Source organism: Polyodon spathula, chromosome 34, assembly GCF_017654505.1.
Source record: "Polyodon spathula isolate WHYD16114869_AA chromosome 34, ASM1765450v1, whole genome shotgun sequence".
Classification (NCBI taxonomy): domain Eukaryota; kingdom Metazoa; phylum Chordata; class Actinopteri; order Acipenseriformes; family Polyodontidae; genus Polyodon; species Polyodon spathula.
In genome coordinates this window covers 2,602,488-2,615,333 of record NC_054567.1, presented here as the reverse complement: position 1 = coordinate 2,615,333, position 12,846 = coordinate 2,602,488, and the positions used below count along the sequence as shown (strand labels likewise).

General features: G+C 38.4%; 1 protein-coding gene across 2 annotated transcripts in view; it reads left to right on the top strand.

The window, feature by feature from the left end:
• Positions 1-12,846, top strand: part of LOC121303624 (astrotactin-2-like) — a 728,767-nt gene that overhangs the window by 114,914 nt on the left and 601,007 nt on the right. For both annotated transcript variants that reach the window (XM_041234419.1, XM_041234420.1), the window contains exon 2: positions 1,498-1,685. In XM_041234419.1, coding sequence (XP_041090353.1) covers positions 1,498-1,685 — 188 coding nt within the window. The remainder of the gene's footprint in view (positions 1-1,497; positions 1,686-12,846) is intronic.

The window sequence follows — 12,846 nt, the reverse complement described above, 5'->3', positions numbered from 1 at the left end:
AACTTCTGTAGAATGCTCTTTGGTCTTCATTTTCCTTCAGATTCACAGCCTTACCAATGATCCTTCAACAGTGGGGTTTCTATCCAGAAAATGTGACAGCAACTTTAATGGTTCACAGGTGGAGGCAAATGGTAAGGTAATTGTATCCTCATTAGGGCAATTTCTTTCATCGGTGCAAACTGGGAGCTTCCACAGCACAGGGGTTGAATACTTATGCAAGCAAGATATTTCAGTTTTTTATTTTTCTTAAATATTTCCCAACATAAAACCAATGTCACCTTACAATAACTGATTCTGAGTTTCAGTGTTTAAAAATAAAATATCAAACAGAACGAAATTTCAATTGTCAAGTATAGCTTGGACTCAAAAACTAAATCTATATACATATGCAAACATCTACCGTATATGCATTGTATAAAAATAGATAAAAAATGTAACATGGCGACTGAAGGGGAAATGACAGTGGACTAATTAATTTTATGTAAAACAACAATAAAATATTGTATTCAATATGTATGCTTGTTAAGTTGGCTGTATGTCTGGGCCCTGGTGTCTTTGTGCATTATTACATGTGAATTTACCTGCCAACTTCTTACACATGTTTATTTAAAAGGTTTCCCCAAGTGAAACTCACTGAGAGTGCTAACAGGAGTGTACAGTACACTGTGGGGGAGCCTGCTTGTGAATGTTAATGTGGCTAATTTAGGTTAGCACCACTGTAAGCCAACGGTTTGATTCTGCCATGCTTCTGCTGTGAAATGAAATATGATTATAAAGCTGAATATAATTTGTTTTAAATCATATTTGCAATGTACTGCACTATTATATTCACTTAGTAAAATATTATTTATTTATCAAACACTATTTTACAAAATGTATTTTTAAATGCTTTGCTTACTTTAACAGATGTTATCCTCCTTCAATGACAAGAATTTATATGATTTGTAGCGAACAAATTCATTGTATATATACATTGTGAGTCTTTGAAAGAAACACATGTTGTTGGTATTACTGTTATTATTTTTAACAAGCTGTCTGGTACTACACAATGCTAAAGGAATCTTTCTTTGATTTCAGATAGGGTTACACTTCCTTGGTCATGTCACCTTGTTGGGTGGAAATATCCTCACCCCTTTAATGTTTTTTTTTTTTTTTTGTTAGACAGCCAGCTGCTTCCATGTTGACTGACATGCGTTCAGTCAGTAACCTGCTCTGACCCAGAAGACACTGCCTAGGAAGTGCAAGGGAGAGTAAAGCATGGAATCTGGAAACTTCCTTTAACCTGCTCTATTACCAGAAATAATTTCTTAAATAGAAAACTACACGTGTATCCCTCAAAACTGCACATCTGAGACTGATGTAACCAACGGAAGTGAACAAAACCATTCATTTGTTTGCTTCAATCATACGAAAACTATGTACTTGAATCACACCATATTGTGGTGCCAAACTGTGCATGCATCTTTAAAGTGATGTTCTCTGTGATGTTTGTTACAGAAATGTCGGGGACGGGTGTGGATATTTCCCTGGTGCATTGGAAGCAGCAGTGGCTGGAGAATGGTACCCTCTACTTCCATGTGTCCATGAGCAATGCAGAGCACCTGTCCCAGGTGACGGCCCCCCCTCTCCAGGAGCCCTCGGAGATTGTGAACGAGCAGATGCACGTTCTCCATATTTCTGTCATGGTATGTACCCGGAAGCCATGTGCTTTTGTAACGAGATGACCAGAACTGAACACAATAAAATAGATGAGGTCTTACTAATGCATTGTAAAGTTTTGGCATTATTTAGCATGATTTAAATTGAACACTTTTCACTATATATCCGAGCATTTTGTGGACCTTTTTTTATAGCTTCCCCACAATGCCAAGATGAAGACATTGCTGAGTAAACATAAACTCCTAGATCTTTTTCATAGATTCCTTCTTCAATTTCATTGTCTCCCATATGGTATTTATAATTTACGTTTATGTTGCCTCTGTTCAATACCTTACACTTATCTTTATTAAATGTCATTTGCCATGTGTCTGCCCAGTTCTGAATGCTGTCTAGATCACTTTGAATGACCTTTGCTGCTGCAACGGTGTTTGCCACTCCTCTTATTTTTGTGTCCTCTGCAAAATTTAACAAGTTAGCTTACAATACCAGAATCTAAGTCATAAATATAGATTAGGAAAAGCAAAGGACCTATGTGGAAGGGTGGTGCGTAATTCACTGACTCGGCAGACAGAACAGGTGTACTCGAAACACCGCACAGGTGCCCAGTTTTATTAACACAATTTCCTCTGGCTTAATAATTTATCTTAGCCCTCCAGGACCACGGGAGTACCAAACACGTGCTCAAAATAATAATAAAAACAGAAGGCGAAAGAAAAAGGGGAAAATAAAACAATAACAAAAACTATAAATGAAAGATGCTGCACTTGGCAGCGTTAACCCGGTCGTCGCTACCCGCATGACCCGGGTCCCCGACCTACTCTGTCCGTTCCTCAGCTGTCTATACAATACACAGGGGGTCTGCCCAGTGTTTCCCCACTACTAAACTTCTCTATCTTTTTTGGTGTTGGCTCCGGTTTCTCAGCTCTTGATCCAAGCTTCCGTACTTCCCGGTACGTCTTAAAAGGGCAAACCTGAGGAAACAGTACAGTGTTATTTTATAGGGCTAAAAACCCACCTCTCAGCCAATTAGAGAGAGGGAAAGCCACAACACCCTCTCTCCCACCTCTCCATGTCACTGCCATGACCCACAGGCAGTTATTGGACGACTGTTGCCCTCTTCCTGCAGCACTGTGAACACGCCAGCAGAGTCAGCACAAATCTCCCGCTGCTACAACCTAATACTGATCCTTGTGGTAAACCGCTGGTTACCTCGCTCCATTGTGAGGTTTCTCTTCTAATCAGTACTTTCTGTTTTCTACATGTTAACCATTCCCTAATCCATGTGCATGCATTTCCTTGAATCCCTACTGCATTCAGTTTTAGAATTTATCTTTTATGCAGGACTCTGTCAAAAGCGTTCTGGAAATAAACCATGTCATATGCTTTGCAATTATCCATTGTTGATGTTGCATCCTCAAAAGAAATTCAGTATAAAGACCACCTCATAATAAATGCCACTTTCTTACAGCAAAGGAAAGTGGCCTTCATTGTTCATGCCACCCCCTGTACTGACTATTAACAACACTCAAAATGTGTTTCAATATCTGTGTAAAAAAAACTCGTGGATGCAGCATGATGGATTTAGATTTAAAAAAAAAAAAAAAAAAACCTGTGATTTAGAACAGTTTGCATTACTGGAGAGTTGGTACCAGATTCCCACAATTCTCTGTGTAAAAAAGTGCCTCCTATTTTCTGTTCTGAATGCCCCTGTATCTAATTTCCATTTGTGACCCCTGGTCCTTGTTTCTTTTTTCACGTTGAAAAAGTCCCTTGGGTCGAAAATTAGAATTTTGAATGCTTGAATCAGATCGCCACATAGTCTTCTTTGCTCAAGACTGAATAGATTCAATTGTTTTAGCCTGTGTGCATATGACATCCCTTTTAATCCCGGAATAATTCTGGTTGCTCTTCTTTGCACTCTTTCTAGAACAGCAATACCAAGAGGTGACCAGAACTGAACACAATATTCAAGATGAGGTCTTACTAATGCATTGTACAGTTTTAACATTACTTCCCTTGATTTAAATTCAACACTTTTCACAATATATTCGAGCATCTTGTTGGCCTTTTTTATAGCTTCCTCACATTGTCTAGATGAAGACATTTCTGATTCAACATAAACCCCTAAGTCTTTTTCATAGATTCCTTCTTCAATTTCAGTATCTACCATATGATATTTATAATGCAGATTTTGATTGTCTGTGTGCTGTACCTTACACTTCTCTATTATATGTCATTTGCCATGTGTCTACCCAGTTCTGAATCTTGTCTAGATCATTTTGAATAACCTTTGCTGCTGCAACAGTGTTTGCCACTCCTCCTATTTTTGTGTCATCTGCAAATTTAACAAGTTTGCTTACTATACAATAATCCAAATAATTAATGTAGATTATGAAAAGCAGAGGACCTAGTATTGATCCCTGTGGTACTCCACTGGTTACCTTGCTCCATTTTGAGATTTCTCCCCTAATCATTAGTTTCTGTTTTCTACATGTTAACCACTCCCGAATCCATGTGCATGCATTTCCTTGAATCCCTACTGCGTTCAGTTTGAGAATTCATCTTTTATGCAGGACTTTGTCAAAAGCTTTCTCGAAATCTAAATAAACCATGTCATATGCTTTGCAATTATTTAATTTGGATGTTGCGTCCTCAAAAAAATCAAGCAGGTTAGTTAGATACGATCCCCCTTTCCTAAAACCATGCTGACTGTCTCCCAGAATACTGTTACCATATAGGTATTTTTCCATTTTGGATCTTATTATAGTTTCCATAAGTTTACATATCATAGAAGCCAGGCTTATTAGTCTGTAGTTACCTCGTTTGGTTTTATCTCCCTTTTTGTGGATAGTTATTATGTTTGCAATTCTCCAGTCTGTCATTACAACCCCTGTCTCAAAAGACTGTTGCATGATCTTGGTTAGCAGTTTGTAAATAACTTCTTTCATTTCTTGGAGTACTATTGGGAGGATCTCATCCGGCCCAGGGGATTTGTTTATTTTAAAAGCACCTGTCCCTTTAACACTTCTGTCTCAGTTATGCTAAAGTTATTTAAAACTGGATAGGAACAGATTGATATGTGGGGCACGTTGTCCGTATCCTCCTTTGTAAAAACTCATGAAAAGTAATCATTTAATGTATTTGCTAAATGATTTTGGTAAGGTTATTGTATGTAAAGTAATTTATGTAGCATTAACAAGCATACAAATCAAGAGGTAATAAGAAGGGTGTAAAGCGTACTGGTGAGACCACACTTTGAATACAGTACTGGCCTTGGAGTGAATCCAACGAAGCGCAGCTGGGCTAATCCCGTGAGCTATGAAGAGAGGTTGAGGAAATTGAAGCTGTTTGCCTAAAACACATAAATTAGGGGGACTGGTTTTAAATTATTAAAGACAAGGGCAAATATAACCCTAAGCACAGCACAGAAACCAGCACAGAAAACGCAGCTGGAAATTAAGTGGAGGCAGACTGACTGTAGGACAGATGAGAGCATGGAAAGAGTTACCTCTCCATGTTGTGATCCTGAATTATTTGGACCCTTTGCAACCCGACTTGATAGCGTTTTGAGATCAATCAGATACTAGGAATGGGATAAGCATTGACACATGGAATGGCCTGCCCTACTGTATTTTGGAATGTTCTTATGTTCATATCAATATTGTACCCTCCTGTTATTGCATGTCATGTTATTGTATTACCTGTGTTCATTTATCTAATTAATGACATTATATTTAGACACAATGGTGTGTATTTTCCATGTAACCTAAATGCCCCTTCCTTTAATATTAAGTATATAAGTGACAAGCCATATGACTGTTTTTTTTTTTTATTTATTTATTTTTTTTTACTACTTAAAGACTAACATTTATATTTGAATCTCATCTAGTGTTGCATGTTTCCTACAATCTTGGAAAAGTGGCTATACACTGTGTCCTCAGATTGTGGAGACAGCAGGCTGTAATCATTCGTAGTACCTATTAGTGCCTTCTGCAGTGCAGTACAGTAGCTAATCAGTGATTATTTGAATCTACACTCAATTTACCGGTCGCCAAGTCAAATCAAATTAGCTCTGATGGTCTACAAATTGATTTGAGTACAAATTCGGTCCTGTTGCTTATGTTGCATTGTGTGTCTTTTTAATTTTTTTGATTTTTTTAAAATTTAGAATCACCAATTATTTTTACCTCTGATTTTCCCCCAGTTTGGAATGCTCAATTAACACGAGCCAGTCAGCGAGTTTTTACACACAGGAACTCGGGAGCGGATGTCTGCAGGCTACTGGCCTCTAGAGGACAAAGACCAGCCCAACAAATCTCTACCCCTAAGCTCACTCGTCACCTGGGCAGTAGGGGTCGCCACAGAGTGGTGAGGAGAAACAGTCTAAGCCGGATCCCACCTCACCATCCCTTGGAGTTTCAAAGCCAATGCAGAGTCCCCAGAGAAAACCGGCTGCCTCGCACAGCCTTGATCCGAACCTGCGATCTCTGCTTGTATCTCAGTTAACAGACGCTGCGGTTTTGGTGGTTGTTTTCCTTGATCACCATCGGTTGTAATGTATAGTTAAGGTGCTGTTTGTCTGCAGTAACTCCTTATATGGAATGGGCACATAATGGGTTATTGTAGAGAAACAGCACCTTAACTGCATCATACACGAGACTGAGGCCCATTTGCAAAACTTGATCTCCTCTTTAACAGGGTTTCATGCTCTTTGAAAACAGCTGAGAAGGTTTTTTAATGAATTTTATCCTTCTGGAATATCAAGCATTGTACCTTATGCTAGCGGTACCTGTATCTAGTAACACTTATGGCCTCATGCAGTAAACAGCGGTAACCAGTTTACCACGCAGTAAGCCTGTTACCGCGTGCTTTGTAAACCTGCTATATTCACTAACCAGACTTTGCAAGCGAAATGCATCCTGTGGAAAAAGATGCGAGTCATTTACATACAATTAATAATGGTAATCCATGGAAATGTATTCAAATTCTCTCCCCTAATACCGTGAGGGAGGGACTTGATATGAAAACCATATTTACTTAAAGGTGCTAACTTTCCTGTGTCTCAGCGCATGTTAAGTTTACCGCTTATTGAAACCAGGTGGTGTCTGTATAAATCACAATATAAATAGAGCAAACCACAAACAGTGCTGCGTGGGAAACATGCTAAATGTGTATGTATGCTTTCAGGTACTGTATTTAATTTTTTCCAGGATAAACGAGTGCCAGTGTTCCACAGAACACTACAAATAAAATGTCAAATATAGGCTACATAGGACCTATTTCGTTGGTTTTGTGGATTAAGAGGGTGATATTTTAACATACGGTGTTGTAATACTGTACATAATGATATGATTCTGAAAATGCAACTTACCAAAAGATGACTGCACGTGAACAGTATTATATAATAATTTCCTTTATTCCAATTATAAACGTGTTGCTTTCTCAATGCAAGACGCTTTGTAGGAATAGACAGTGTTGTATAAAATCTCATGATGCACTGTATTCTTTCCATTATGACGTACTGCCGAAACGGCCAAGACACAGTTGTGTTCTTTTAACACATGAATTATACTGAATTATTTCGGGCCTGAAAACATTAGCATTTTTGTCATCGAAAAGACAACAGTGAGTACTGCACAAATTGTGACTAACCAGTGCAGAACGTCAAAATCTCTGGATAAACAGCTGGAAGGTTAAAGTTTTTTAAAAGAAAAAAATAAATAAATAAACCGCACACTTGCAATCCCTTTAACCCTTTGTGGTCCTTTGTTGGACCAGGTCCGACATTACAATTTTCCCTTTCCAGTCCAATGTCGGACCCTGTCCGACATCATCAAAAAGACGTCAATCACAGGTCTCTAGTCGTTTTTTCCCCGAAAAAAGCAGAGAAAACCTTTCAATGGCCGAGTGAGACTGAAAAAAAGGGCGTATCTCACAGCCCAATGCACTACAGGGATAACACAGACATAACAAAGGAGATGGCTGCTTCTGCATCCAGCGCTCAAAGATTATCACAGACATTTGCAGAGCTTTTTGAGATGGTATAGTATTAAAATAATGACTTGGATTGCATTATTGAGGAGTATGGTGATAAAACGAGTGATCAGGAGAGGATTTATCAGTATGCACGTCTATAAAGAGGTATGTGAAAAATACAGCGAGCAAAAGGTGGGGTTGGTTGTAGATACAGTACAGAGTGTCCTTTTGCGATTCAATGCATTTAAAACCTGTTTTACTCTGAAAAAAATAAATTAAACAGCGCATGTAAAATAAATTGGACCCGACGCGCCTGACAAACGCTGAATAAATGGACTGCAAAGAGTTAAAAGAAACATTTATATTTAGCCAATGTTTCGGTACCAGAATACCTTCAAAATAAACCAGAGGGGAATAAAGGTGAACAAACAAATATTTGTTTTGAGTTAATTATTTTCTGTTTCTCTGCTTTGACTGGCTCAAAGCAAGACAGTGTTACGCAGAATTCTGTATCCCCGTATGATTCCTGTACAGAGGAGGCAGTTTTTCAAAGCTGGACATGGATGCGTGATATTCCTGTGCCCGATTCCCGCTGTGTTCTCAAGCACTGCCATTGAGTTCTGGTGCAGTTTGACCAAACTAATTCCATAGCAAAAAAAAACCAGCACATTTAACACCACTGATTTTTTACAGTACGCTCAGCCTCCTGCATTGCTCAATACACGAAACCCTTGACTAAAAGTAACCTTATAAAACTGTATTTTTCTTTTAGAACACATTTTAATTCTATGGGGATACAGAAATCTGCATAACCCCGGGCAGCCTCCCCTCATCCTATGGAGACCCACGGAAGATGTAGCTGGTTCTGGCTGGTGCCTCCTTGGTCACTATCATTTTGACAAAGTGAGAGCCAGACTACCTGTCCTTTGGAGTGCCCATATACTAAAATAAAGGGTGTGTAGCACGTGCATTTTTCCGGGCAGTATGGGATTCTCCACTCAGTATTTCAGGCAATTTAACACCATTTAGTGCATGAGGCCCTTATAGTCACTTGTTTATAAGTGTACTGTACCCCACCTTGTTGAGTTAACGGTGGCATTGATATTTTGTACTTTTTCTGCAATCACTCTTCCATTAATGTTTCCTTTCATTGAAGTGTATTTATAATCATAAGCACATAAGAACATAAGAAAGTTTAGAAACAAGAGGAGGCCATTAGGCCCATCTTGCTCGTTTGGTTGTTAGTAGCTTATTGATCCCAGAATCTCATCAAGCAGCTTCTTGTAGGATCCCAGGGTGTCAGCTTCAACAACATTACTGGGGAGTTGATTCCAGACCCTCACAATTCTCTGTGTAAAAAAGTACCTCCTATTTTCTGTTCTGAATGCCCCTTTGTCTAATCTCCATTTATACCCCCTGGTCCTTGTTTCTTTTTTCAGGTCGAAAAAGTCCCTTGGGTCGACATTGTCAATACCCTTTAGAATTTTGAATGCTTGAATTATGCCGCCACACAGTCACTTTGTTCAAGACTGAACAGATTCAATTCTTTTAGCCTGTCTGCATATGAGATGCCTTTTAAACCCTGAATAATTCTGGTCGCTCTTCTTTGCACTCTTTCTAGAGCAGCAATATTCTTTTTGTAGCGAGCTGACCAGAACTGAACACAATATTCAAGATGAGGTCTTACTAATGCATTGTACAGTTTTATCATTACTCCTCTTAATTTAAATTCAACACTTTTGAAAATGTATCCAAGCATCTTGTTGGCCTTTTTTATAGCTTCCTCACATTGTCTAGATGAAGACATTTCTGATTCAACATAAACCCCTGAGTCTTTTTCATAGATTCCTTCTTCAATTTCAGTATTTACCATGTGATATTTATAATGCACATTTTGATTGTCTGTGTGCTGCACCTACACTTTCTCTATTACATGTCATTTGCCATGTGTCTGCCCAGTTCTGAATCTTGTCTAGATCATTTTGAATAACCTTTGCTGCTGCAACAATGTTTGCCACTCCTATTTTTGTGTCATCTGCAAATTTAACAAGTTTGTTTACTATACCAGAATCTAAATCATTAATGTAGATTAGGGATAGCAGAGGACCTAATATTGATCCCTCTGGTACGCCACTGGTTACCTCACTCCATTCTGAGGTTTCTCCTCTAATCAGTACTTTCTGTTTTCTACATGTTAACCACTCCCTAAACCATGTACATGTGTTTCCTTCAATCCCTATTGAGTTCAGTTTGAGAATTAATCTTTTATGTGGGACTTTGTCAAAAGCTTTCTCGAAATCTAAATAAACCATGTCATATGCTTTGCAATTATCCTTTATCAATGTTGCATCCTCAAAAAAATCAAACAGGTTAGTTAGACACGATCTCCCTTTCCTAAAACCATGTTGACTGTCTCCCAGGACCCTGTTACCATAAAGGTAATTTTCCATTTTGGATCTTATTATAGTTTCCATAAGTTTGCATGTAATAGAAGTCAGGCTTATTGGTCTGTAGTTACCTGGTTCAGTTTTGTTTCCCTTTTTGTGGATCAGTATTACATTTACAATTTTCCAGTCTGTCGGTACAACCCCTGTGTCAAGAGACTGTTGCATGATCTTGGTTAGCGGTTTGTAAATAACTTCTTTCATTTCTTTGAGTACTATTGGGAGGATGTTATCTGGCCCAGGGGATTTATTTATTTTAAGAGCTCCTAGTCCCTTTAACACTTCTGCCTTGGTTATGCTAAAGTTATTTAAAACTGGATAGGAACTGGGTGACATGTGGGGCATATTGTCTCTATCCTCCTTTGTGAAAACTTGTGAAACGTAATCATTTAATATATTTGCTAGTTTTTTTCTTCATCTATGATTTTGCCATTTGTATCTCTTAAACATTTAACCTCTTCTTTGAATGTTCTCTTGCTGTTGTAATATTGAAAAAACATTTTGGAATTGGTTTTAGCCCCCTTAGCAATGTTTCCTTTTTAACTTCCTTTGTGACTTGCGTTTGTAATTCCGTCTACTCTTTCTGTGTACTTTGTTTTTGGTCCCTTTTTAATGCTTTGTAAAGTTCCTTTTTTTGCTGAATATTTTTTTTTAATTGATCTATTAAACCATTTTGGCAATTTAGTTTTACATTTAGATTTGTCTACTTTAGGGATGTAATTGTTTTGCTCCTCTAGTACTACATTTTTGAAGAACAGCCATGAATATACCCAGAACAAATACTTAAAAAGCATTGATTGCTTTCCTTCCCCATGCATACTGAAGTATGCTATAATGCCAGATCTTATTTTCTGCTGTTTCTCATCCGTCAAACTGAACTCTTTTAGTTGCCAGCCTGTCTTTAATCATCTGGTTGCTATTTCAGCACTGTTGCATTATTATGTGTTGAATGTTTTTTTTTTTTTTTTTTTTTTAAACGCAGTTGCACCTCTTGCATATGTAATATCCGCGTGTTGTTCAGAGTTGCCAAAAGCAATTTAGCAGTTGCTGCTGATTCAGTGCCTGTCCTTGCCCGTCTGCTTCGCATTGCTGATGCCAATTGAGTGCTAAGGGTTGTTTATTTCTTGACAGTGCTGCTTCTCCTGAAACACAGAACACACTTGAGAGGAGATTGAATGGGAAGGAGAACGGCTGTCATTCTGCAGCTTTGTGTTCAGAAAGCTCTTGTTTCAGGTGTCATGACGTACACATCACAACAGCGTTCATAATCTCTTCATTCACAGTTTAAAGGGAAATACAAGCCAAGCTACAAAGACACTCAAAAAAATAAATACATTGTCAGAAACCAGTGAAGCAAATGTCAAATTAAATAGAATCAATAGTGAAGTAGAAAACGTTTCTCTCTACAAGTGAGAACCACACTGAGGTACGCAGTGATTAACAGCAATCATCAGCTACTGAACTCCCGACAAAACAGACAAGCAGCCATTTAATCAGGAGTGAGCTTCACTCACTCCTGGAAATGCACTCATAGTGCAGTCATATTTAACAAAGCATCCAGCAGTAGGGACAGGAATACAGATCACATTCCACTTTCAATATGTACAGTATGCAGGGAACAAGGTTAGGCTTATTCCACACTGGGAATCTGTAAAGGGATATAGATTAGGATTTCAGATTTTGAGCGAACCTTACTGTGTTCATTTTGCAGTGTGTGTGCTGCTGCAGCATCTGCCCTTGTCCCTATGATTTAGTGTTTCATAAAGCAGTGAGAAGTATTTAAAAGGGAAATATCTTAACCCATAATGTACCAAATTCAGAACACAAACTGTATTTATGTAACTTCATACATTAAATTCAGACTTAGCTTTTGCAGTTAACACAGTTAGAGTACGTCCTCAAATGTGGACAATGGCACTTACTGGGTTGAAGGGATGCCTTTGTTAATACTTTTTCCTTATGTTTAATGAATGTCCTGCTCAATACCTTACTGTGTATTCTCTATCACTCTCAAATGTTGTTTTCAGCTTTCTGAAAGTTAATTTTGGAAGGTGGTATTTAACTTTAATTTCTGCAACTGTGACAAATGGCAGGTTTTTATCTGCAACATGAAAGCAAAACTCATCACATTTCAATATCAAACACTGGCTGCAGACAGTTCCATCTGCAGACTACAATCTAATCTGCAAACGAACATGAAAGTCATATAATTGCGATTTATAAATTAATTCAATGACAGCATTTCCCTGACAGTCTAATTTATTCACATACCTCGTGTTCTGTCAGCTGACTGGTTTGAGGTTTAAAACCTGCCTCTTGTGTCCTTTGCATTTGACAGTCATTATGTAACATCCACCAGCAGTGTGGTGAGATGTTCTGCCAGTCCGCAATCCTACCTGGGGCCAGCAGAGTCCTCATGGAAATGCTGTTGATGGAAATTAACAAGTCTGATTTCAAATGGCTTTTCAAATGGAGTTGTAATACAAAGTTACGATCCAACAGAGGACAGGAATAACAGATGCATACCTATAGTCGTCATTCTTTAAACCACTGCACCAGAAATTCACTTTAAGGAGTCTTTTCAGAAGCAGACCCAGTGGTTGAAAAGGGGCATATTTGTGCTTTTTGTAAGACTGGGTAGTGATGTTTAATCAGAAGCAACAGTAGACTGGTAGGGAACACACACAACATGTTATTAAACTGGTAACAGCGCGGATGTGATTTTCTTATCTGGGCAACACTGATGGAGCAACTGATTGGTTGATGT